At 46.7% G+C, this 24,619-nt stretch overlaps 1 protein-coding gene across 1 annotated transcript in view; it reads right to left on the bottom strand.

Annotated features, from left to right (window-relative positions):
• The window catches only part of NRF1 (nuclear respiratory factor 1), a 53,573-nt gene extending 38,686 nt beyond the window's left edge, over window positions 1-14,887 (bottom strand). The window contains exons 1-5 of the mRNA XM_009282658.2: window positions 14,653-14,887; window positions 12,071-12,185; window positions 9,712-9,838; window positions 8,985-9,125; window positions 771-929 (exon numbers count right to left, since the gene is read on the bottom strand). Of these exons, the coding sequence (XP_009280933.1) occupies window positions 771-929; window positions 8,985-9,125; window positions 9,712-9,838; window positions 12,071-12,185; window positions 14,653-14,875 (765 nt within the window). The 5' untranslated portion in view covers window positions 14,876-14,887. The remainder of the gene's footprint in view (window positions 1-770; window positions 930-8,984; window positions 9,126-9,711; window positions 9,839-12,070; window positions 12,186-14,652) is intronic.
• Window positions 14,888-24,619: the final 9,732 nt, after the last annotated feature.

Raw genomic sequence — 24,619 nt, 5'->3', positions numbered from 1 at the left:
GCTTCTCCATGAAATCTGTTTCGCCAGCTTTCAAGGAATTCTAACTAAGGGATTGGGGCGACAAGTAGAAAACCATCTCTACCTAAGAAAGCACCGACTGCCACGGCACCTTTTCCAGTCTCACTAGGCATCCCTCCCCATCCAACCAGACCTACATCAGCCTGCACAAGTCCTGCCCCTTGCACACCCTGGTAGCTTTCTTTCATTATCTCCTTGTGACAGGTTGGCAGAAACGTCACCTGCATACAGGATCCATGGCCGTAACTGATATCCAAGACCTCTTCACTCAGTTCTCTCACTTTTTTTTTTTTTCCTGGCTCCACTGCACATCCTTGACTACTTCCCTTTAAGTACAAAGGTCCCTGCTGCTCAGGATGGGACAGTATCCCTTCAAAGGCTTCAAGAGGCCATGACACAGACTCTACGGTAAATGACCTGCATACTTGGAGAGTAGACTTGCCTCAGCCTGGGTAGGCTGCTTCATAAGGCCACAGAGACGAGCAGGTTCTGCAGCTAGCGAAAAGGGCACCCGTTGCAGAAAAAGATGTGGTTCAAATACCTGCCTGTCACACAACCCCAGCAGGGACAGAGCAGATTGAAGGTTACGCCTCTCTCACCTCATTGTTCTCCCAGGCTGAATGTCTGACACAAAGTCAAGGAAGGGCCGATGTCATAGTTTCTTTTGTCACTTGAGGGGAGAACTATTCCCACAAAAACCGGTCGCAAGCCCCTGTACTCAATTTGAAGGCGGACAGACATGGGATACACACCCGCTGCTTCTGTTCCTCTGTGCGGACATCGCTGCGAACGTTGGCCCATGGAATGTCCTCAGGCCACCAGATGGGCTTGCAGCTTTCCTTGCCCCAGCCTGGTTTCCCACGACCCGTGGAATACTTCAGCATCTCAGGGATGAAAGCTCGCAGCTGTGCCTGGAACAAACCACATAAGAGGGTTGAGAGTTTTTTAGGAACTCATACCTCTGGTAGTTTTGAGGTGCATAGTACAAAGTTATTACATTTAATTTCCACCCTGTTGGAACCATCAACTGGAAGAGGCCTGAATGCCCAAGGAAGATGGACAAATACTTTACCATATTCTCCCAAGACTCAGCAGAGAACAGCTTAGTAGCATGTGGAAGAGCAGAAACAAAATTGTCAGCCAATTACAACAATAAGGCACAAACACACACTGTATTAACACACTTCATGGTTCAACGCTACCATGAAGACAGCTAACCAACCTGAGAGGGAGAAAAAATAAAAAAATAAGAATCAGAATAACGCAGAACAAAACCACACTCAATGTCCCCACGGCCATAGGAACTCAGATGTGAGCTGATGTACATTTTACAGAGATGCTGCAAAGAGGACGGAGCTTCAGTGAGCCGCCTCAAAGTAAAAAACAATCTCACACATATACTTCTCCACCCCCGCAGAACATAACACACACTGGACTAATTTTCTGAATCTATTTTTAACTTTTGCCAGAGTAGGGACACCTTTCAACCTGATTTTACTTCACCTTAGCACCCACAAAAACTGGTCAACTAGTGACCACCTTCATCATCAGGAAATAATACCTTAAAAATAGACTTGTAAAGCAAATCAAGCAGATGTGTCACCAAGAGCAAGTAATATCCTTAGCGTTATTCAAGAGAATACAAAACTCAACATAGGGTTTTATGACACATTTGGGTTTTGTACCGGGGACTGCCTGGAGCCTCAGGAAAAGGCTGGTTCAGCTGCAGAAACAGAGCAGGAAGAGAAGCAGCCCTCAAGACCACATACGTCAGAGAAAACCACGTTAACTTAAAGCTAAATAGCTGCATTTAAGAACACATCCCTACATCCTCTCATAGCTTTAATAGCAATTTATTTGAGCTTGTGACAGTGGCCCTGGGTGTCCTCAGGCCACCTTACAGCCCCAAGACACCTGCATGTTCAGGGTTCTAGGGCACAGCCATGGAAAAGCACGACGGGTCCAGCATCGATTGGTGCCACAGCCGTGACACGGTCCCAGCTAGCAGAGACACGGGTCAGCTCACGAAGGACTTCTCACCCATCCCCGATCTTCTGCCATAACAGCGTCCATTCCTCTGAGCCACGATCCTGCTTGAATGACATCCTGGTTCCAGTCTGGATATTGCATCCATTAGCTCCAAGCTGTAAATCAACTCATTCACAAGCTGCCTTTTCCACGTTAGCATAGGGAGTACGTACTAAAGTCCCCTCCAACATCTGTCAGACAGAGGAAGGGAGGAATGGTTCAGAGCAACAGGAGACTGCAGATTGTCTCTGTGGTCTCCGCAAAGAGCCTAAAGCCCCCAAGCACCCTGCTAAATGCACTGGGATCTGCAGCGGCTCTTTCGGACGCAGGACTGCTCTTCAAAGCCAGAGCCCAGCTGGAAGATGTGACGTGGGCCCTAGCTTACACAGTTAATAGAAAAATTGAAGTGTGTTTTAGTAAAAAGAAAACAATTTCTTTGCATGCATGATTTACTACATTGCATACAGTTTTGGCAGCAGTGGCTAGGGACTTTAACGGCAATGAAAATCCAGTGTACTTGTGGGTCCATATATAGCATATCTGCTGCACACCGTAGAAGAACCACCCCTACTCAGAGAAGCAGCTGCATTTCAGTTCCTCCACTCCATGGACATCCCGAGCCATCTCAGAAAAGCTGCACCAAAACCCTGAATTATAAACGAAGGCACAAAAAAGCCACCAGCTCACCCATGCTCACACACTGTGTCAACCACTTTGGTGCGTTTTTTTCCAGCCCAGGCCAAGCCTGTCTGTGATTCAGTTTCCCCATCTGTACTGTAGGGCCAAGTCACCCTGACATGCGTCAGGATCCCCGGTCGAGGCCCCACGTATTCAGTCAAATAAACCTGCTAACGGCATTGAGTTGCCTGGTGCAAAAACATTTAAAAGCTCCTTCCCAGAATTGCTATCTGCAAGCCATGCTTCTTGTTACCAGATGGATTAATTACTGGTCCTAGGGAGTTCAGCGGCTCAAGGCACTTGTTAAGGAGGGTTTGCCTTTAATCCGCCAGGGAGACAATCAGCAGTGGCATTACAACCTGCTCCAGTGCAAGGACTTCTCTAATTAGTGCCATAACGAGACCTCACCCAAGCAGCTCGCAGGGCTCTGACACAGGCTACAGCACCGAGACAAAGACCCCGCATCTCTCAGGGCGCAGCTGGGAGGAACCGCTGCGACCACTTCATCTGCAGGAGCCACGCGTTCTGCTGATTCCATCCACGAACCACCCAAAAATCAAATCTCTGCTAAAAAAAAAGACAGCCGCTCACTCCAGTTTGCATGGTTGTCAGCTCTGCAAAGGGCTCATATAATCTCTAGTAGGAAGGGTTTGAGAGAAACTATAAGAAATGTTTCTTTGACACCCTTTGGTACACAGATCGAGTGTCTTCTAAGTTTTAACATTAAACTCAAGTGTTAGTGGTAGCGAGCTAATCCTGATTCTACCATTTGCAATGGCCCAAAGCACAAACAACTGCACTCCAGTGCTGGAAACAACAAGTTGTCCTGCATGCGGAGCACCAAGCAATGCTCCCGTCTTAAGGTTTATGACCTGCTAAGGAAAGTGGTTTCTAGACGGGAGCAAAACCTGTGGCTGGGAATTTTCTACCTGTCCCCACAGCTCAGCCTCAGGATCTCCAAAAAGCAGCACCTGGGAAAAGCAAAGTCAAGTCCACGCAGGACCTCGGCCGCACCTGAAAGTGGAAGAGGGCAAAGCAGCAATTGCAGCAAAGCACCCGGGTATTTTGTTCACTGGCCCTTCTTTCTGCAACAGCCAATTTTAGACTAAATGTTCTTTAAGTTTAAAAGTTCCAATTAATGTTTAAGCATTCAGATTAAAAAGCCAGGCATCTGTCAAGGCACCAACCAAGCTGTCATCATTAATTTCCTGCTATGAAAACCCGCGTGGCCGTGACCAAACTCTGTGAGGTCTCACTGCCGGGTGCTTTCTGGCAGGCAGGATGAGAGCGGGCTTGCCGCTGTCATAAATTCATCATGGTAAAGATGAGGCGGAGGGTCAGCCTGGGTGTCCTCAACAAGAAGCGATGGCACTCAGCATCCAGCAGATGCAGCAGTTTATGCCTGGCCACAGGAATCCAACGCAAAGTCAACAACCTGGTCATGAGTGCAAAAAGCAGGAGGTGCTGTGGGTCTCCTCACAGAAGTGTCTGCTCATGGGTTTACTCTTTATGCCAATCTTTCTTCTCTTCCACCCTGAAACCGTGGTCAAGTCATAAGAATGAGTGACTAGTTCTAATGTTTCAAAGGGGCAGACCTGGGGACCAGGCTGTCCCTCTCGGGATCACCACCTCCTGGCAGAGTTTGGAGATCTGAGCGCTGGACACGACTGCTTGTTCTTGCTGGAAACGAGGCACGATGCAGGCTCTGAGCTTAAATGCTGTAAAAGCAGGCAGCTGCCTGCGTGGCAGTTAGAAGTATACACTCATCCTTGTATCCAGTACCTCACAGGTCTCGCTACCCTTCCCACTCTGCTGGAACAACCGTCCAGTGCTAGAGCTCAGCTGCAGGGGGGACCCGATTCCTAACTCTGGGGTGCCTCCACTGCAGACCAAGGATGACCCTCCACTGCAGAACAAGGATGATCCCTCTGCCACACGGCGACGACCTGCTGGGAGAGCAGAAACACAGGCTGTCCCCATACCACACCTCTGACGTGGACCAGATGAGAGCACCAGCAAGCCTCGCACCCGGGCGATGGGGTCCGGCACTGCGGGATCATCCCTGCCCCTCCATGGAGAGGATCTGACAGCTGCAAACTGAGCTTAGTTACCGTCTTTTGGTGCTCGGCTTCTCCTACATACAAACTGACACGTACATAAAGATATCTGCTGTTTGTGCTAAAGCTTTTTGCAGGGCAGTATGCAAACAGACGTCAAGATGACTTTTGAGAGGCCCAGATAAACTTTGTTGGCTTGTATAAGCAGACTGCAAATCATAGGGGCATATTAAGTTTAAAAAAAGTCAGATTAAAGGACAAATCACCCGTTCAGAAAAGCATAAACAAGTTCTCGTGACCTCAGTGAGAGCCAACTGAAGCATCGACCTCAACATTACCCAATCTTACTCCTTAATCATATCAGCAAGCAACTGAGAACAAGTTTAGGGGCAAACTCAGGTCTGACGTATAGTGTCAACGTAGCCAAAGTCCATAAAGCAACAAGATTTCTCTCTGTAATGGCTGCAGGGTAAAAGCCCCACTGCAATACGGGTTTTTTTCTGCACAGCCAAGGTGGGTGATGCTCTCCATTCGCAAGTTTATAGAAGCATCTTTGCTCAGGCTAGTAAAGGCTTTATTTCCCTCAAGACCACCAGGGAAGCAGAGCAATTAAAAGGAGAGTTATTTTCATCTCCTCGTTGAGGAGCTAACGCCTCTACCACCTGCCTGCTGACACCTGCAGCTGCTGGAAGCAGAGGCCTCGTTTTTCCACTCCCTGTGACACGCCTCTTAATTGTGCTGCCCAATTTATATTTATAAATATTTCGGTTTTCCATAGGGCTTTGTGCAACTTAGTTGAAAAAGCTCATTTCTTATCAACAAAGAACTATACTGGCAGCTCTGGGAATCAAGGTTCCTACAAAAAAACGATGGCACTTCTGGCTGCGCAACAGTTTGCAGCAATGCAGGAGTCAGAGTTATCATCTACTCTCTCAAACGAATGTATTTCAAATTGCGATTGTGGCCAAAAAAAGACAGCACGGTGTCCTCATCATGTTCAGCATACCTGTGTTTTGTTTCTATTTAAAGTTTGCCCCCAAGTCTGGCAAAAGCTATATAGCAGCTGGATGCTTTCAGCGACAAACTCATCTCCTAAGCACCGCATGCCCCATCTTACTCCTTGAAAACTTTGCAAGAAGAAAGACCTGCTGGGTTGTGAAAATCCACCCAGGAGTCTGCAGTCCTGTCCACTAATTCTAGTGCTCTGTCCTCAAGTGGCCTGCAGCCATTCAAGGATCTCAAAATTTATTTAAAGACATTTACAAAACATCATCCCTATATGATATGCAGGGAAACTGAGGCAGCGCAGCGCTGGGTGCCCACAACACGTGCACACACCACAGCGGCTGGGCTAACCAGGACAGCGATGGTTAGCCAAACGGGCACGAAGAGCACAGACTCTGTCCACAGCTCAGGAGAAACCTCCTTCACAAAGCTGTTTTGAGTTATCACATTGCACTAAAAAGACGAGGGCCGCTCCTAACAAGATGCTTGTTTTACCGTAATGCGACATGAGAGGACTTGAAATGAGAGGCTCTACGTTGCTACGCTGTTGCATCAGCAGTTTGCACACTTGCTGACCGAAGGCCCGGCAGAACATGGAGAAGAAAAACCATTTCTCATTTAACAGAGCCACAAGAAGCCTAGGAACACAGGAGCGTTGCGCATGGCGGGGGGGCGGAAAAGCCCTGCCAGCAACTACTGCCTCAGACTGGAGAGCTGCTTCACATGTGGAAATGCAAAGCAATCAAACCCCAGGGGCAACTTGGCTTGGCCAAATCTTTGGGCAAGGTTTCCTGAAGACCAAGGCCATGTCATGTTTGGAAGAAAAAAAATCTCCAACCTTATTTTTAGCTTAACATGAAAAGTGTTAGTGTTTTATTCATAGAATTCTATGGATATTACTATTTTATCCATAAAATAGAAGCAGAAAACACTTCAGCAACCTTTGATGTTAAAATATTTAATTTCCAACTCTATCACAAAAAATAAACAATATGCATTATAAATCCAGCTGAAGGCTTCTCTGAAGTGAGAGCTTGTCACTTTTATTGCTGCTTTGATGGCACGTGCAACATTAACAGCCAAACAGTTGACAGATTTTTTTTTTATTGGCCCTTTTATACGTGCACATATTCTGCCCGCTGTAAACCAGAAAAGTTTCTCAGATGTGTTACTGGATGGCAACAACCTCACATCCTGATCTCATTCATCCACGCTCATTTCTCTCTCTCTCTCTCTCATTTCTTTCCACCACTCCACCAGCAACAGCTCATTTGCTTTGTTCCTTCCTCACAGCCCACGTGCTGTGGGTACGAGCACCTCCAGCTTCACTACTCGCGCCGCGCTAGGATGGCCTCACTCTGCCCGAGCAAATCTCCACATAGATGTCTCCTTCTCCTTGTTTTAAGTCCTAGGCACTTCTCTTGCTGTTGCTCAGCTTAATTACTACAATGACGAGGCCATAAAGAAGTCAGATAAACACAAGTGTTTTGTTTGCCAACACAAATGAACTCGGAGCTACATACCTGTGATCTTTTGATGGTCTTTCATTTTACTTTAAAAGTAAAACATTTCCATTTTTTACTTTCCATTTCCACAGTGTGCTGGTTTTGGCTGGGGTAGAGTTAATTTTCTTCACAGTAGCTAGTATGGGGCGATGTTTGGGATTTGTGCTGGAAACAGTGTTGATAACACAGGGATGTTTCCGTTATTGCTGAGCAGTGCTTACACACAGTCAAGGCCGTTTCTGCTCCTCACCCCACCCCACCAGCGAGCAGGCTGGGGGTGCACAAGAAGCTGAGAGGGGACACGGCCGGGACAGCTGACCCCAATTGCCCAAAGGGACATTCCACACCATATGACGTCATGCTCAGCTTATAAAGCTGGGGGAAGAAGAAGGAAGGGGGGGACGTTCGGAGTGATGGCGTTTGTCTTCCCAAGTCACCGTTAGGTGTGATGGAGCCCTGCTGTCCTGGAGATGGCTGAACACCTGCCTGCCCATGGGAAGCAGTGAATGAATTCCTTGTTTTGCTTTGCTTGCGTGCGCAGCGTTTGCTTTACCTATTAAACTGTTCTTATCTCAACCCACGAGTTTTCTCACTTTTACTCTTCTGATTCTCTCCCCCATCCCGCCGTGGGGGAGTGAGCGAGCGGCTGTGCGGTGCTTGGTTGCTGGCTGGGGTTAAACCACGACACATGGGAAACTATTAGTGATACAAAACAAAAGCTGCCTGTGAACAGCTCTTGCAGATACCACCTTTCACAGTGGCTTAAAAATCTAGCAACTAAGTTTTGTCTTATGTTGTCATGGATTAGGAACATGATCTGTTATCAGCCAAGGCACAGTAGATTTCTCTGTAAAATTTTATTAGAAGTGTGAGCTTGTCTGATTCCACCTAAGCAATGGAAATGGTGTTTTGACCAGAATGTGATCTTTCTGCAGAGCACAGAGGAAATCCGCACATCTTTGCTCTACTACAACACCTCTTTGTATGTTGCCCAAAGCCTCCAACCTTTCCATCTTGCTACTCCCTCTGAAGAAACTGGCTTTCAGCATTTAAAATTTGTTGTGGTGCATCAGACTGAGTGTATCCAGAGCCTCCTGCAAAACACACTCGCCTGCATTCAGGTCCTGCACCCCAGGGGAAGGAGATTTCCTTACAGATGATCCCTCCCACACCAAGGAAGCTTCCCTGGGGGGTCCCCTCCACTTTCTCCGAGCAATAACGAGGTCAGCAAAGGGCTGGACCTGGAGAGAAAGGGAGTCCCCCACATCCCTAGGGCAGATGACTCCCTGGCTCCATCAGAAGTATCCCACTCAGGGTCTGACCTGGAGTTAAACCATCAGCAAGCTCCACAAGTGACCTTCCTGACCTCAGTGCCTAAAAATCACTGCAAAGTACGGAACAAATATCTTCCCTGTTCATAGTTTATGGGAGGTGACAAAAACAGCTCAAAGGGGAATGCTCCCAGCAGCCTGAGCTCTAGGCCTTACCAACATCTCTACTGTTTCACGTAGAAAATAAAAACCAACAAAGCTTCACGTCTAACTACTATCTGAGCTGTTACAGTCCCATGGGAAAGAAGAGATCAAATGCATCCCCTGGAGATGTAAACATAAGTTCCACTGCAAAATAACAGGATGTGACTGCAAGATGCCAAATCTCTCTCTCTCTGGTTCTGCCATGTCTGGCTGCTTACCTGGGTCATCTTGTCCACCGAGACGGGAATGCCATCGATGGTGAGGGGCGGCAACTCAGAGTTAACCTCCTGAGGTGCAGGAGCATGCTCCGCTAGTGCAGACTCCAGGTCTTCCAGAATCATGCTCTTGTACTTGCGTACCTGTGGGGAATCGTTAAGCTCAGGTAAACAAGGTAAGGAGCACCAGGAGAGGCGAGGGCAAGGACGCAAGGCCAACCACCTTCCCCAAGGTGCTGCAGAACAGAAGGAGCAAACAACACCACAGCTGGCAAGAAAAAAATACCCACTGGCCCCGAAGACTTGGCCGCATTGAAGAGCTGATGATGAAACATCAAGTAACACTGGTAAGTAGAAGTATTTAAGGGGATTAAAAGAAAAGTTCTGAAGCAAGACTTATCATGGTCAGGATCTGCTCCATTTACTGTCTGGTCCGCCACAAGGTGTGAGCACTGACAGCCAAGCTGAGTTCAAACACATCATCACTACCTGCTCCCTCTGATTTTTAATCCAGGATATTCAACCCTGGTGAGATGTGCCAGGCAACCATTCATGCAGAGAAGACAGGACGTGAGTGCTACACTCATGTCCATACGCTCTCAACTCCTGTTTCCAGGGTTTTAAACATGACCTTCAGACCATTACCAGGCTTGCAAGGCTGCCCTGAGCAGAATGAAACCTGCAGAGAAGGTGAGCAATTTATTACATAGCTTTTCCTACAGACACCTACCACATTCTCCAAGGGTGCAGCACCAAATACTTTAAAGACGGGATTGGGTTTGGAGGGCGAGATGCACAGAACGATGGCCTGCTGCCCTACTCTGGTGGTGTACTCATCCAGCGTGGCTCGGAGCTTCCTGAAACAGCAATATAAACCAGTGAATAGGTATCAGCTGAAAGCCCTGTAGAAACACAACCCTTTGCATTATAAACTCCCTTTCTTAATGCTACCCATTCACAAACCAGGTGAGAAACGGAGCCCCAGCTGGTCAGACTAGCCACATATACTGCTTACTCCTCTGCTCCTGCAGGCCTGCTGTGTTCCCTGCAGTCACCCAGCAGCTCAAATATCAATTATTCTCCCTTCTCTCCTTTTTCCATTGATGTAAAAAGTAAAGAGAAATCACCAGAGCAGCAAAGCTAGGACAGCAAGAGTCTGCATATCCACTCTGTCACCGTCTAAGTGTATTAGCAATACAAAACTTGTAAGGTAAAGAACTTCAATGATTAAACAAAAGAGGACTGCAAACACAGGTTATTTTACATCCAGCCTCATTACAGTGCATTGCAGTTCTCTAGTACCAAAGTCCTGCTCAAACCAGAACTGTAAGAATTCAACCCACAACTACAGGACAGGCAAGAACCAGAAATATTGCAACAGCTCAGCACAGGAAACCCAGGTATTCAGACACCTGCCACAGCAGCAAGTCCCTTTGGAACAGTCTCTCTGTAGGAAGAAAATCTTCCATCATATACTTTCCGCCTCTTATTCACTTTTAAGCAATGCAAGAGAACGTGTCAGAAATGTTGGCAGAAACTCGTAAAGCAAGAGAGAAGTAGCGGTTATCACCAGATAACCTGAGCACTCCATAAGGTGACAGTTTTGTATCTGCCCTGGTCATTTCAGAACCTGCTGTTAGCAGCAGACACGTTGTCAAAAAGCACCAACATCACCACCAGCTACGCAGAGATCCCAGAATCAGAAACTGTAACTTCCCACCCAATTCAGAGCGGTCTAAATGTCAACCACAAACATGTCAAACTGATCAGAGTGCAAAAAAATTATGCATTTTGTCAGTAACTTGCATGTAGTAAAATGAAGTAGTTGCATGAAGGGAGAAGAAATAATTCCTTTAAACAGGAGTTTCTTTAAAAATATATTGTTCACATTTCAAGAGAGAAAAGAATTTGCTCTTCAGAAATGTTGCAATAAACATGGCTGGGTAAGCAGAGTTGGGGGAATGAGGGAAAAACAGAATGGAGCTATAAAAAAAAAGGGAGTCCACTCCCAGGGAATATTATTTAACACTAACCCTGCTCCACTTTGTTCCAGTTTGATCACGTACAAAGGGTGCTGTGGGACTCAGCAGATGAGTAAGCAGAATATAAGGAAACCAACTTAATTTCTCACAAACTTTACAAGGGTTAGAATAGGAGAGAAGGAGAAAAGGTGAAACTCTGGCTGTCGCAGGAGGAAGCCACCAAGAAACAGGGTGAGAAATACCCCAGCTCTTGTGAGATAACACAATTAAATCTAAAACAGTTTAAAAAGCAAAAATTGCTTTGTTCCAAAACCTAGTAAATAGTACCAGCCAATATTTACAAATGTTTCCTGAAGATGGAATTGCAGGTGATCTCTCCAGGCTTGCGGAAAGCCTGTGCAGTCACTTCAGCACCAGTGCTCCTAGGTGGCCATCAGGCGGGCAGACAGCCTCAGAGCACCTGTAATGCAACACCTGAAGGGCTACGGAAATTTGGTGTCTACAGAGCAGGTTTCTAAAGCCAAAGAAAGTGTTTCAGCTCTGGCAGGCATCGCCCCTCAATTATTCTCCCCCAACACTGTGCACTACAGGCTGGGTCAGTCTTCAGCGTGGAGCTCACACAACGGGGTCTGCTGGCAAAGGAAATTCAGGTACACACACACTAGATTTATTCACGGGATCATTTCATAATGCAGAAAAGACTTTTTTCGTTAGGTAGAGAAGACCTTCGTGCCACTGCAGAGCTGGGATATGGCTGTAGCTCCAGATTCTCAGGGCAGCTGCTGTTAAAGCCACTATGAATATCTTGCAAGGCAACGTTACCATGACAGATTTAACTTGTGACTAGCTGGGGTTAAAACAGAATGGTGGATCCCACCAGAATGGTCATGTCAGTCCTGGTGATCATAATATCACATTAAAGATGAGTAGAGCTGCAATTTAACCCTTTTCTGCAAACTAAGCAGAGCTCCTGGGTTCCAGAAAAGATGTCCAAAAAAATCCCCAAGCTGGGCAACTTCTGGACAGCACATGGTCTCACCACGCACGGCACTGGAGACAGATCGAGGATGCAGACCGAGGTGTCAGAGTGCAGGCAGGAGTCCTTACCGTAGCAAACGCGTCTGCTGCCTCTTGCGGATTGATGGGTTGGATTCAAAAACGTGTGGTCGCTTTCGTTTTTTACCCGTTGCCACGGCAGCAGCTGCTGCCATCCCCACAGGGCCTGGAAATCAAACCACAACGGGTGAATCAGCGCACACAACTCAGGAACTGGCCAGAAAGGACGTTGCCATTGCCCCCCCTGCCAGGGATGGGTCCCAAGGGCTCAGCTCAAGGGCCTCCCCACCAGACCGGAGTGACCCGAATTCCCCGTTGAGCTCCCCGGCAGCTGGGATACCTCCTCTCCAGCATTGGAGCGGCGTATCAAAAGGCTCCATTCCCCAGCCTGGCAAGTTCCAGCTCAGTCCCAGGTGAAAGTCACACATTTCAGGCCAGAGTTTTCCATGCAATCACAAAATTATACATTTTGTCTTCCAAACACACTGAAAAACTCTCAAGTATGCCAAGATTTTAACTGACTGCAGTCGAGGAGATCCCGGTGGCAGGGGAGAAGAGACGGGGTACAATGCCGTGAATCCTGCTTGAACACCTCAACTAAAGCATCAGGAGTCCAAGGCTTTCCCCAGGGATTAATGACCAGCTCTGATGGGAAAGAAATTGTAAATCCAGAGTCACCCAGCAGCATCCTGCAACAGCCCCTGAGGAACAGCAGGGACCATGGCAGGGCAGCACTATTGCTTTCATGATCAAACGAGGATCAAAGGAGGTTGTAGCAAGGTGGGTGTCGGTCTCTTTTCCCTAGTAAGTCCCTTTTCTATCACAAGTAACTAGTGATAGGACGAGAGGAAACGGCCTCAAGTTGCACCAGGGGAGGTTTAGATTGGACGTGAGGAAAAATTTCTTTACTGAAAGAGTGGTTAAACATTGGAACAGGCTGCCCAGGGAAGTGGTGGAGTCCCCATCCCTGGAGGTATTTAAAAGACGTGTAGATGCGGCGCTGAGGGACATGGTTTAGTGGGCATGGTGGTGTTGGGTCGACGGTTGGACTCGATGATCTTAGAGGTCTTTTCCAACCTTAATGATTCTATGACTCTATGAAACTCTAGACACAGAGTCTATGCAAGGGGAAGTTTCATTAAGTTAGTTGGAAGTAAACCAAGTAACATGCAGGGGATTGTGCTTCTATCGATGATCTCCAGAAATGAGTGCAGGGTCAGAGTCAAAAAGCCCTGGGGTCTAATGCAGGCTCAAGACTTGCCTTTGACTCCTGAGCAGACCTCAGTTGCTCTGTGTGCAGTTTCTCCATATGTCAGAGGTGAAAGATCACATCAGGCGTCATAAAAACCACTATATTTTTGTGTTTAAGAAAGATGCGGCTACTGGATCAGGAAGTCCTAAGCTACTGATCGGTGGAAGCTGGTAGATGATAATGAAAGTAGTGTCCGACACGTTTTCTCAGGCAGCTGCTCCGGGAGACAGGACGCAGTAACGGACAGAGGTCTGGGCGACACTACAGAGCCAGGTTTTGTTAATCAGTAACGAACTACCTGAGCGCTGCCCACGGCAGGCACAGCAAGCACCGCTGCGTACTGCTCCAGTGATCCTGTGCTCGTGAAAAAAGAATAAAAACGTTGCCGTTTGGGGGACTGGAAAAACATTTGCTCTGGAGAAGCGAGGAAGGGCCACGCTGGGCTCTCCGGCAAGCTTTGGGCTGGATGTGCCAGCCCATGCTGCGAACTGCAGCCGCCTGCCCCAGCGAAGCAGGGCTGCTCCCAGTTTGGGGGACCCGGCTGGCCAGGAGCTGGAGGGGCACCAGGCAGCCCCTGTGCCGGGAGGGCTCGCAGGCAGGCGAGAGCCACCAGATGCCCCTCCTGCAACCACCACCCAGGCCTGAAAAGCTTGTGTGCTAGAAGGGAAGGGGGAAAGAAAACATCCTGCAGGAGCTGAGGTTGGAAAATTAATAAGCAAAGGGCATGGGATGCTCAGTGGGGTGGTGGAACTTCACAGGTTCGGTCAAGCACATCAAGAGCTTTATTCATCAGATAAAGTCTGATACGGAGTCAGACCAGTCTCTGAGTGCTTATTTATCACTGCATTTTTCTACTAATGAGGTAGATGCACTACAAGGCAAATCTGGAGGACAACTGGCAAGGGCTTCACTGGAAGGAGTTTGTGATTCTGAAATACCTTCCCAGTCCAGATGTGCCAGAAGCCTTTGTGGCATGTCCTCGGTACAGGCGTAGAATGTGAGCTCCCTGGCTAAGCAGGGTCGCATAGCACTCCTGGGTTATTTTTGCGGTTGTTTATATGGGCCTGAAATAAGCTTGCTCTTTGACATATTCGGTATTTTAGTTCCGTTTTTTGAGGTATCATTTACCAGGGACCTTTTTTATTGTACAAACCAGTCTCTTATTCCCAGTACCTCTATATCACACACAGATAAAGTGATGCAAGATTCAAGCAGCCAGCAGACCTTGAGAAGCAGCGCTATTAAAGCCAGGGCAATAAGGGAGCATTCACCTTCACATCCCGTGGGGTGACAAGATCACCCACCACGCTCAAGCACTGTTTGCGACCTCTGCACAGACGCTACGTTAGGTGAATGACACCGAGCACCCTGCTGACTTTACCTGCTGCAGCCAGGTGGGCAGTGACCTCATCGGCAGCCGTGGAGTTGAGGATGTCAGAGTCATCGTAGGAGGTGTCCTCCGGCGAAGACGGCGAGTCTTCGTCCGCGCTCAGCATGCTGTGCTCTGTGTAGGTGGCTACATGGACCTGCTGCACCTGCTGGGCCACTGCGTGGGCCTCGATGGTGGCCATGTGCTCTGTTTGGGTCACCCCGTGTTCTTCCATCAATAGCTACTGTCAGAGGAGACAAAAATCACAGGAAGGGGTTACTGACACTGATGCACCGTAAGGGAGGGCAGCCAAAGGTTTCTGAGCCAGCTAGGTGAGCAGGCCATGACCAAGAGGGAACAAGAGATTACCTCCCCCAGTGGCAGTGGTCTTCTACGAGAGGGAAATAACGACTGCACCAGGAGCCAGAGAGGAACTTGAGAGTTTAAGAGTTTTGAAAAATCCGTACTTCCAAACAACATGGCATAGCACCCAGAGGCAGTCATCTTTGCTGGAGGAAAGGTCTTTAAGGATCCTGTAGCCCTGAGATTATGTGCCCCGCACACACTCCATATTAAGAGGTCCGATCGAAGCTGGAACTTATATTTGCCATTTCAAGATCTAGCTTTCAGGGAAGATGCTCAAGGACGATACACAATCTCCCTCCTCCAACCTCAATAGCTCAGGACACAAACGAGGATGCCAGTACAGAAGTTTATTGGCAGCAAGTTGCATTCTACAGACCACTTTTGTTGCATTACTTGTTTAGAGTCCAGAAGCAGGCAAAATCATTACAACCCAAGCACAAATATTACATAAAGCATATTTATTTAATGCATCTAGTGGTAAACCACTGAGCAAAGTAGCAGCTTACATAGTCAGCAGGGCACTGGACCACAGGCCATGAACATAAATCTGTGCAGAAGGAACAAGACAGGAGGTACGCAAATATTTTCAGTGTGTGTCTACCACATGTTTGTGGAAAAGGAACGGCACATCCTTAAGATATTTTCAAACTACATTAGAAGAATTAGGACATCAACCCTCAAAAACAGATTCCTCAAAACCCGCAGGGCAAACAGCAGAAGGAAAGAGATGACCAGCTGTAGGGAACAATAAAATATAACCAGGAAATTCTGACCCCATAAGTATAGCCATTGAATTTAAAGCTCTTAATTGACACCCTCTTCGTGGAAACCTGTTCAGCTTGTCAGGAGGAGAGAGCTAGGAGCACAGACACAGACCGCGGAGTGGTCTCAGATACATGGCTGGGCAACTGCTCTATGAACTCAGACAAGCAAGTGCCATCACACACAGCTTTGTCCTTCAAAAGCTTTCAATAGCTTCTATTATCCATATCTGTTGTGGTTGAACCCCAGTCGGCAACCGAGCACCACACAGCCACTCGCTCACCCTCCCCCTGCCCGGTGGGATGGGGGAAAGAATCGGAAGAGCAAAAGTAAGAAAACTCATGGGTTGAGATAAGAACAGTTTAATACTTGAAATAAAATAATAACAACAACAACAAATAATTCTAATGAAAAGGAAAACAACAGGGAGAGAGGAAAAATAAGTGATGCAACCGCTCACCACCCGCCGACTGACACCCAGCCCGTCCCCGAGCAGCGGTTGCCGCCCCCCAGCCAACTCCCCCCAGTTTCTATACTGAGCATGACGTCACATGGTATGGAATACCCCTTTGGCCAGTTTGGGTCAGCTGTTCTGGCTCTGCTCCCTCCTCGCCTGCAGAGCATGGGAAGCTGAAAAGTCCTTGACTTAGTATAAACACTGCTTAGCAACAACTAAAACATCAGCGTGTTATCACATTATTCTCATGCTAAATCCAAAACACAGCACTGCACCAGCTACTAGGAAGAAAATTAACTCCATCCCAGCCGAAACCAGGACAATATCGTGCCACAAATACATGACACTTTGCAAATGATCAACGTGACAAAAACCTCAGCGTGGCAAAATAATCACCAGGCTTCTACTGACCATAAAAAAACCACATCCTGATGACCAAACCATGGAACACCATGGCAGGACTGAGGAGACACTGGGACCCAGACCAGGAGAAAGCACTTTGTCAAGAGGGTAATTTTGACCAAACTAACCAATAGTCATACACAAAGAAGGAGCAACTAATTGAGACATGGCAAGAGAGACTATTACACAGGTGGGATGCTCCATGGAAGAAACGGAGAAAAATGGAGGACACCTCAGCTGAAGCTGCCAGTACACGGGCAAATAGGAATAGAAGATTAGGTGGGAGGCAGAAGGAGGTTAAAGGAGAGGACCAGAGTCTTGCTCTGAATTCAGGAGAGAGTACGAAGGGAGAAGGCATGACCAAAGCTGTGGAGGAAGAAGTATTTTTTACAGCAGAAGTTCAGAAGCAAGGAAGCGGTTGCCATAGTCCAGACAACAAACGGATGAAAAGGTAGGGTGAGGAGTGGCTGGTATTTAGATGCATTTATTTCTGCCTCAAATCTACTGACCAAAGAGCTGAAATATGACAGATTTTACTTTTTGTTTTCCATCACCAGTTGGTTTCTAAAGGCTTATTTCCACATGCCTCAAAATGTCTTCTGCAACTCAGTGAACTGAACGTTATGGACACTTATAAAACAGCTCTTCCAAAGGCAGTTCCAACTTGAAGATACCAAAAATAGGGATGCAATTATTTTAGAGAGAGTTCTGTCCTCAAAACAGGACCCATTTTCCATGTCTTACTCAAGCGCATCTGTTTTTACAGGAAACAAAAGCTGCATCTCAAACGCAGGGAAAATATTCCTCGGACAGCACTAAGAGAAAGCTTCACGTTCAAATGCCAGAGGCATGTACGTTGTTGAACAGGGGATGAGACTAAGTTTCTGATGTACCAGCCGGACCAAGTTATTGAAAGAAGACTTAGCATGAGCCAAAGTAGTCCGTTGTGTACAAAGTCGAAACACCCATTACCACGAGAACGACACTGCATACATTACAACAACCAAACTGTGCTGGTCTTGCCCTACTTCAGTCACACAGAGGGTGGTTGCAATCCATCACCTCATCTGGACTTGCCCAGCTAGCCGAGACTTTTGCAAACATTGTGTTATCCCTGAAATGGCCGTGGGCAGTCCGACAGCCACCCTCTTGCTCAACAGATCAAGTTTCCCAACCATCACATCCTAGGGTTTAGGATGAGTTAGCTCCACGTATTCATTTGCAAAATGAATTAATTCCTTCTGCAGCCGCTGTAGCAGCCTTTGTCTTCCTCAGAAGTCAAATCTGACCTAGCCATTTTGGCACGGTTTCTCATTTACTAATTCAAAGAAATTCAGCTCGACCTTTCCAAAGCCTTACTGCACTTTCCAGAAAGCCAAAACCAGTCTCCAAACCATTTCACCCTGCTCAACTCTGTCCGGTTAACCGACAACTCAGACCTTAGAGGCCAAGCTCCTCGGGAAGTACCAGCCTCCCTCCGCTGACCAAAGAGGGAGGCCACAGCAACCTGCCTTCTAACGTAGACATCGTGGCTTCGTAGTTAAAACCCAGAAAAGGGTCCAGGTTACAGAATCCCTTTATTTTCCATATCTGTCTGTGGCTGGTTTCTCTCCAACGCTATACACACTTCTAATAAGAACCACGAAATGAACGGCTTCTACTAAGAGACTGCTATTTCCAAACGTAACACCAACTTCATTGTGGAGCACCAAAGCTAACTCCATTAATTTTGACATCTTCACGGGGGACAGAAGCAGAAGGGAACTGCATGTATTTAGGCAGTGCATTTTCATCCACGAGATGCCAACGGTGCTCTAATGCACAGCTATATTCTAAACGTTAGGGTGATACTGGTTTGGGTTTCCCAGTTTGGAACAGTTTGTCTGGATAAAACCAGGGACCTGTACTCCCAACCGAGATGGGAGGAAGGACTTGGTCACATATTTCATTATGCAGCCGGCTGGTGTGTGACAGAGGGAAGCATGGTCTAGCAGCTAAAACAAAGAAACAAGTATCAGGATACAGGTCCAGTACTGGAACCTGTCCAGATACTAACATGACCATAGCGCTAGAATCACCCTCTGTACTGGGAAGGCTGGGGAAGAGGCACATCTCCTATATTTACACTCCCACTAACATTACTGCCCCAAGAAAGTGAGTTTCTCGTCCACGAAACACTAAGAGATCCCCTAAAAAGTCCTAAATGGCATGGACGGGAAACTAAATTCAGTCTGGACCACAAACAGATGTTTTCAAACTTCTGTTTTCTATCCAGGCACGCGCTAGAGGAACTCAAGCCTGTGGGACAGCAGAAGTGTTGTTGTGAGACTGTTACGAACCTACTGAGGTTACGGCTAAAGCCAAATCACCTTCAAACTCACAATCCTCCCTAAAAGGCTGCTGGAGTTAGATGTTGCTGTTGTCCAACGCTGTTTACAAGTCAGACTGTAATATTAGAACCACCTCAAAATAGCCGCAATTCAAATACCACCAGTAAGGAAGGGACTAAGATGCTGAGGTACACTGAAGCAAACTGAAAATTTCTGGTTAAAAAAAAAAATTAAAAATCAGACGTAATCTCCTTCCAAGCAACTTATTTTGTCATCACCATAGAAAAATGGGAAAGGAAGGGGAAAAAAAAAAAATTTTCAAGCAAAACCTTCATGAAATAGCTCAGCAGGCCAGGCTTTCCCAAGCCACCGTGCTTTTTCTGAAAGGGTATATTACTGCTTTTCTCAACGGAGCAATACAACTTTAAGTACTTTCCATGAAAATAAAAAAAATGTATTTATCCACAGAAAAATACGATCAGACTATAATTGACAAAGCATAGTAACCTTTTAGCTTATCATGAGACAAGACTGCAAGACAACGGATGCTTCAGATATCTGAGATGCTTTCCATCCTTCGGAAGGAAACCTGTTTGAATGAAGGGGCAGTCTACACTCAATGCCACTAAAACCGATGCTTTTTTTATAAATAAAATTGGTAGCAGACTGAAACTATGCATTTCTGAGTCAGCAAGTGGACAGCTGGGTAAGCAACATCAATACTCCTCATGGGCATCTATGCAAATTTAGACACACGTGCATTTGATCTAGCTTTTACGGGCACGTGTCCTGCTTCAGTGCAGAGCGCCTGGTTCAATTTTGGCATTTTTGGAAACGGTTAGCTATAAGCAATGACTGGGATAATCAATAGCGAGGTCATCATGTTTATTTAAAGATGAAGTCCACTTGATTCAAACAAGGTCTAATAACCATCAATCTACTACAAATTCTTTCCTCTCTCCTCCGCCTCCCTTCCAAAGGAGTCCGAGGTACATGCTGCAACGTATGAAGGACGCTTGTTTCCTTGGTGGCACTATTAGATTTCCTCACTCTTAAGCTTTCCTGCCTGTATAAAAGTAGGTATAAGCTGGAAAAAAAGGCAATAAACTACTACAGCTCTTCAGTAAATGGCACAGCTTGCCCAACTGTGCACACAACAAGAACACAAGCTCTAGTAATTCATTTCCAAGTTATAACTTGGATTAATTCTAGTTTAACCTGATAGCTGGCTTCATTCAATGCAGGTTTTTTACTTTTCCAACTTCTGCGCTATTTTCATACCTGTACATTTTCCTCCCAGAAAATTTCCAAACGTCTCCAGAGTCATACACCAAAAGGCATGAAGCCTTATCTTTGAGTGTTGAAACCTTGGGTAGTTATTCATATATGCAAATTATCCCCAAAGGATTCCTGATACAAGTCAGGTTTTGTGGGCAAACACCTTGACTGGCAGTTTCTGCTGGCGATTACCAACCTGTTCCTACTGTTTTTGCCCCAGCAGCAAAGCATCTCTGTTACGCATCCAAAGGGTCCACACTTGGATTTCAACAGAGATTCAGGCACAGGGGATGAAAAGAAAGCTGTTCTCGATTAATTTTAGAGATGAGCATTCATCATTCCAGAAAAGGAAAGTTTATTCCTGTTTTACTTCAGGAACCAGAACAGTTTCAGGTGTAAGGAAACCCTAATGATATAATGATGCCTGCAAAGACATTTCCTGGTAGTTGTAGCTTTGTCCAGAAGCCTTGGATGACAGCCAGAAGTATTTCTAAAGTCATTTAAAGTGCTTAAAAAAATACGAGGATAAAGTCCCCCTCATCACACAGCGCAGTTGCTTCATGACTGTGCCAGAGGTTCCTTTGATGTACTGTCAACTATGATCAATGGTTGTTGACAACATCACTGGAAGGCTACCAGATGCAGGAGGAGCAAAGCAATCCAAAATAGTAGAAGCCGTACCACTCTAACCAGCAGAAAACAATGGAAACTGAACATAAAAACCTTAAATTCTACATTAAATTTAAAACCGCATGGATTAAAATGAAGGTCTCGTCTGCTCAGTGTAATCTGTGGTATGAACGTAAAAAGATATAACTCGACCAATACAAAACCACGGGGGTTATCCTACTGTAGAAATTGTCCTCTACCACCACCATCTAGTTTAGTTGCCTCAGGGGTGCTTTAAACTGAGCCAAAAATAAAATGTCCACACCAGAAAAAATGATGAGGTACACCAGCATGACTGGAAAAACTCTCTTACACAGACAGGGCCTGGACTTATTTTTATCCTTTAGACTGCTGAAGCAGTTTTACCTCAGATGCTGTAAAAGCACAACACACTGCCCACCGAGACAGTCTTAACTTAGAGCATCTCATTTATCTGCTGGCATTTTAAATCATGCGGCCATTTTTACTAACTCACCCAACACAATGCCTAATTCATCTGAAACGCTGTTCAGATTAACAATAAATAAAAGAACTGCTGGGTCTAACTTCTTTGGTGGTTTAAATAATTTTTAAAAGGATGCAAAATATGGATTATCTGAATGAAGACTAATGGAGAAGGGCTGAGACCCAGAATATTTTGACAGAGACCTGCTCTGCACTCTCCCGCGCATGCACAGCTCGCTCCTGCCATGTGTGCTCAGACCCCTCCTAAGAGAGCAGCCGCTGCGCGAAAGGGAGCTCAGGGAACGCAGGGGCACAGGTTTTAATTGAAAAGAGGGTAGATTTAGATCAGAATAAGGAAGACCCCTCCTAAGAGAGAAGCCGCTGCGCAAAAGGGAGCTCAGGGAACGCAGGGGCACAGGTTTTAATTGAAAAGAGGGTAGATTTAGATCAGACATAAGGAAGAAATTCTTTATGATGAGGGTGGTGAGGCACTGGGACAGGTTGCCCGGAGAAATTGTGGATGCCCCATCCCTGGAAGTGTTCAAGGCCAGGTTGGAGGTGGCTTTGAGCAACCTGGTCTAGTGGAAGGTGACCCCGCCCCCGGCCGGGGGGGGGGGGGAGAGGGGGTCTACAAAGCGCCTCTCACCCCAAACCATCCTGTGATTCTGTGATTCTACCATTCTGAAACTGGGTGGAAAAAGCTACCAGCCTCGTCAACATCCAAAACACCAAATATAAAGTTCTCATGTTCCAGTTTTGCAACCTGACCTTCCTTCTGCTTGGGCATTTCAGAGCTCACTCGATGAGCAAACCTTCTTCTGTAAGACAACACCATACAGCCCAAGAAGTCACTGTGAAAAAGCGTAGGTTGTCTTTCTTACAAAACTTGCTTCTTCATCAAATAGAGTTCTGTACTTCCTTTGCAAATAATCCTGGTTGTCAGAATTCAAGCCTGGTATTTTCATATCAAGGGCAAGTCACTACGGGTAGAACACCATAAGGGAAGAGTTCACCTGTATTCTGTAATAGCATCCACATAAAACCAAGTATGACATTTTATAACTAAAACACAAGAATTGGCGAATCACCAACAGCAAACGGAGAGGCCAACTCGCACGCAGCCTGCTCAGTGTGCTACAGCACAACCTTTCCTAACCAAAGGGTTTGGGAAGAATGAAATCCCATCCCAGCCAGCTGCACGGCACTGCTGCGCAGGGGAACTAACCTTATTTGATGGACCCCCCAAGCTCAAGCAGCAGCTCTGCCTTCTACAGTGATATAAGCAATGATTTAGAAATTACACAGGAGGAAAAACAAAAGACTAGACACACATACTTTTTCAGAATCCACTTTATAAGTGATCAACGTCAGCAATTATTTTATTAGACACGCTGACCTTTCCAGCTCGAGGTACGGTCCCTGTACTCACTTCAGGCTGGTTGGGCCATCAACCCTCTTCTCAGCGATGAGACTCAGGAGAGGCTGCATTACATGACCCTAGTGTCCTCTAAAGAATTGGCCTTGAATTGATGAAAAGATGTTAAATTTAGATGATATAGGCACAAACCAGATGCTATGGGAAGCCACAGTAACTACTGAAAGAAGGGGCGGTAAGCTTGCATCAGCTCCTGTCTCTGAAAAAAGCCAGCCAGCTTGCATCAAGCATCTCCTCATCCTCCTTTCACCTAAACATCAGGGGGGTTGACACCTAAACCTACAAAGGTACGTGCAGAGGTCTAGGCTGGTGTCCAGAGGCACGGCTCTCCACAGCACGGACGGGGTATTTAAAAAGGTACAAAACAGCCTGTAGCTAGTGACGGACCCACCGAAACACAAAGAGCAGGGCACTGATGAAGCCTCACGGGCTGCAAACGCTCTCTTGTAGAGGAGGGTTTATAACGGCGTTTTCCCCAAAGCCATGCCTTGTATTCAGCATACTGTAAAGTAAGCAGAAGGGAGAAAGGAAGAGACAAGCCAACGTTGTGGTTGCTCGGTTGGCTCAGGGGACATTAGATGTTCCTGGGTTTTGTTTTTGGTTTTTTGTTGTTTCTTTTTTTTTAAATTTGCTTTGTTCTTTTAAATTAAGTTAATTTAGAGGACTTATTTGAGAGGGTCAATTCCACATATCCACTCTCAAGAATAATCCCTCTGGCTCATTTCCTAATTTGTTTCAAAGGAATGGAAACACTCCTGTTTTTTCTTTCCCAACCCATTTTCTGTTTGATCCCTGCACCGTAGTCAGTACCAATTCCTTATCGACAACCCTACTCCACACAGGAACTCGGCACGTAGTACTTCCAGGTCTGGCACTACACAGCACAGTCCCAAGTCCAGTATAAAAAGAAAAAAAAAGGGGGGGGGGGAAATAATCTGGCTCATCATTCAAGCTGGTCACCCTCCTCATGGTTTTAACGCCAATGAAATGCTGCTGCATGCTTGGCGAGCTGAGTTTTTTTCCAGAAAACGTGCAACAGCTCCTCCCTTTCTTCCACTCTTTTTGTAAAGTTGACAAGCATCTGGAGTTTAACGTGCCCTTAATGGATTCAAGCCTCTGCTGTAAATAAGTCGTTTGCTTTGCATTAAGCAACCAACATCACACTGGCACTTTTGTTCTCGGAGGCAATTGCGGAGAGTTAATCAACGGGGCTCCTGTGATCCGGGTGTGTTAATTCTCATGCAGCAGCTCCGTAGGCTGCGAAGTGGCTGCTGCAGCCATCAGTCACCGCCTGCTAAGCCCCTTCTTGCAGCTCTCCAGTGGTGTTCAGCCACGTAGACCAGCACCTCTGCTAGGAAATGGGCCTCTAAATCAGGTTTTAGCCATTTGCTGCTCAGTTTGCTTTTCCCCTTCCCCTAGCTTGGACGGGAGCCACGGTGCTTACTCGCTAAATGCTGCTTCAACGATGGTGCGAGGAGATAGTGATGATGCTCAGCATTACCCTCGTGCTTGTCTCCATCCCTTGGCCATCGCAGCGAGGCAGGAGCAGAGTTTCCCAGCGCAGGTCGCAAAGACGCCGGCGGTAACACGCAGGGCTTCACACATGCAAGGCACGTGCCCCGCTGAGATGCCTTCCCCACTCCTAAGAGCCGGCGGTTTATGCTGTAGTGGGTAAGGTAGACCACACCACCCCGATTTATTTTAAGAACTACCAACTGTTTGCAGCTGCAACAGTTCATCAGCCTGCCTGCCACAGCGACCATCGGCACCGGTGTCATCTCACGAGAGGGAGGAATCTAAAATACCTTTGATGATCCGGGCCAACGTGACGTGAAG

Source organism: Aptenodytes forsteri, unplaced genomic scaffold (assembly GCF_000699145.1).
Source record: "Aptenodytes forsteri isolate BGI_AS27 unplaced genomic scaffold, ASM69914v1 Scaffold310, whole genome shotgun sequence".
NCBI lineage: Eukaryota > Metazoa > Chordata > Aves > Sphenisciformes > Spheniscidae > Aptenodytes > Aptenodytes forsteri.
The sequence above is the reverse complement of the archived record's forward strand: the minus strand, read 5'-3'. Positions and strand labels throughout refer to the sequence as shown.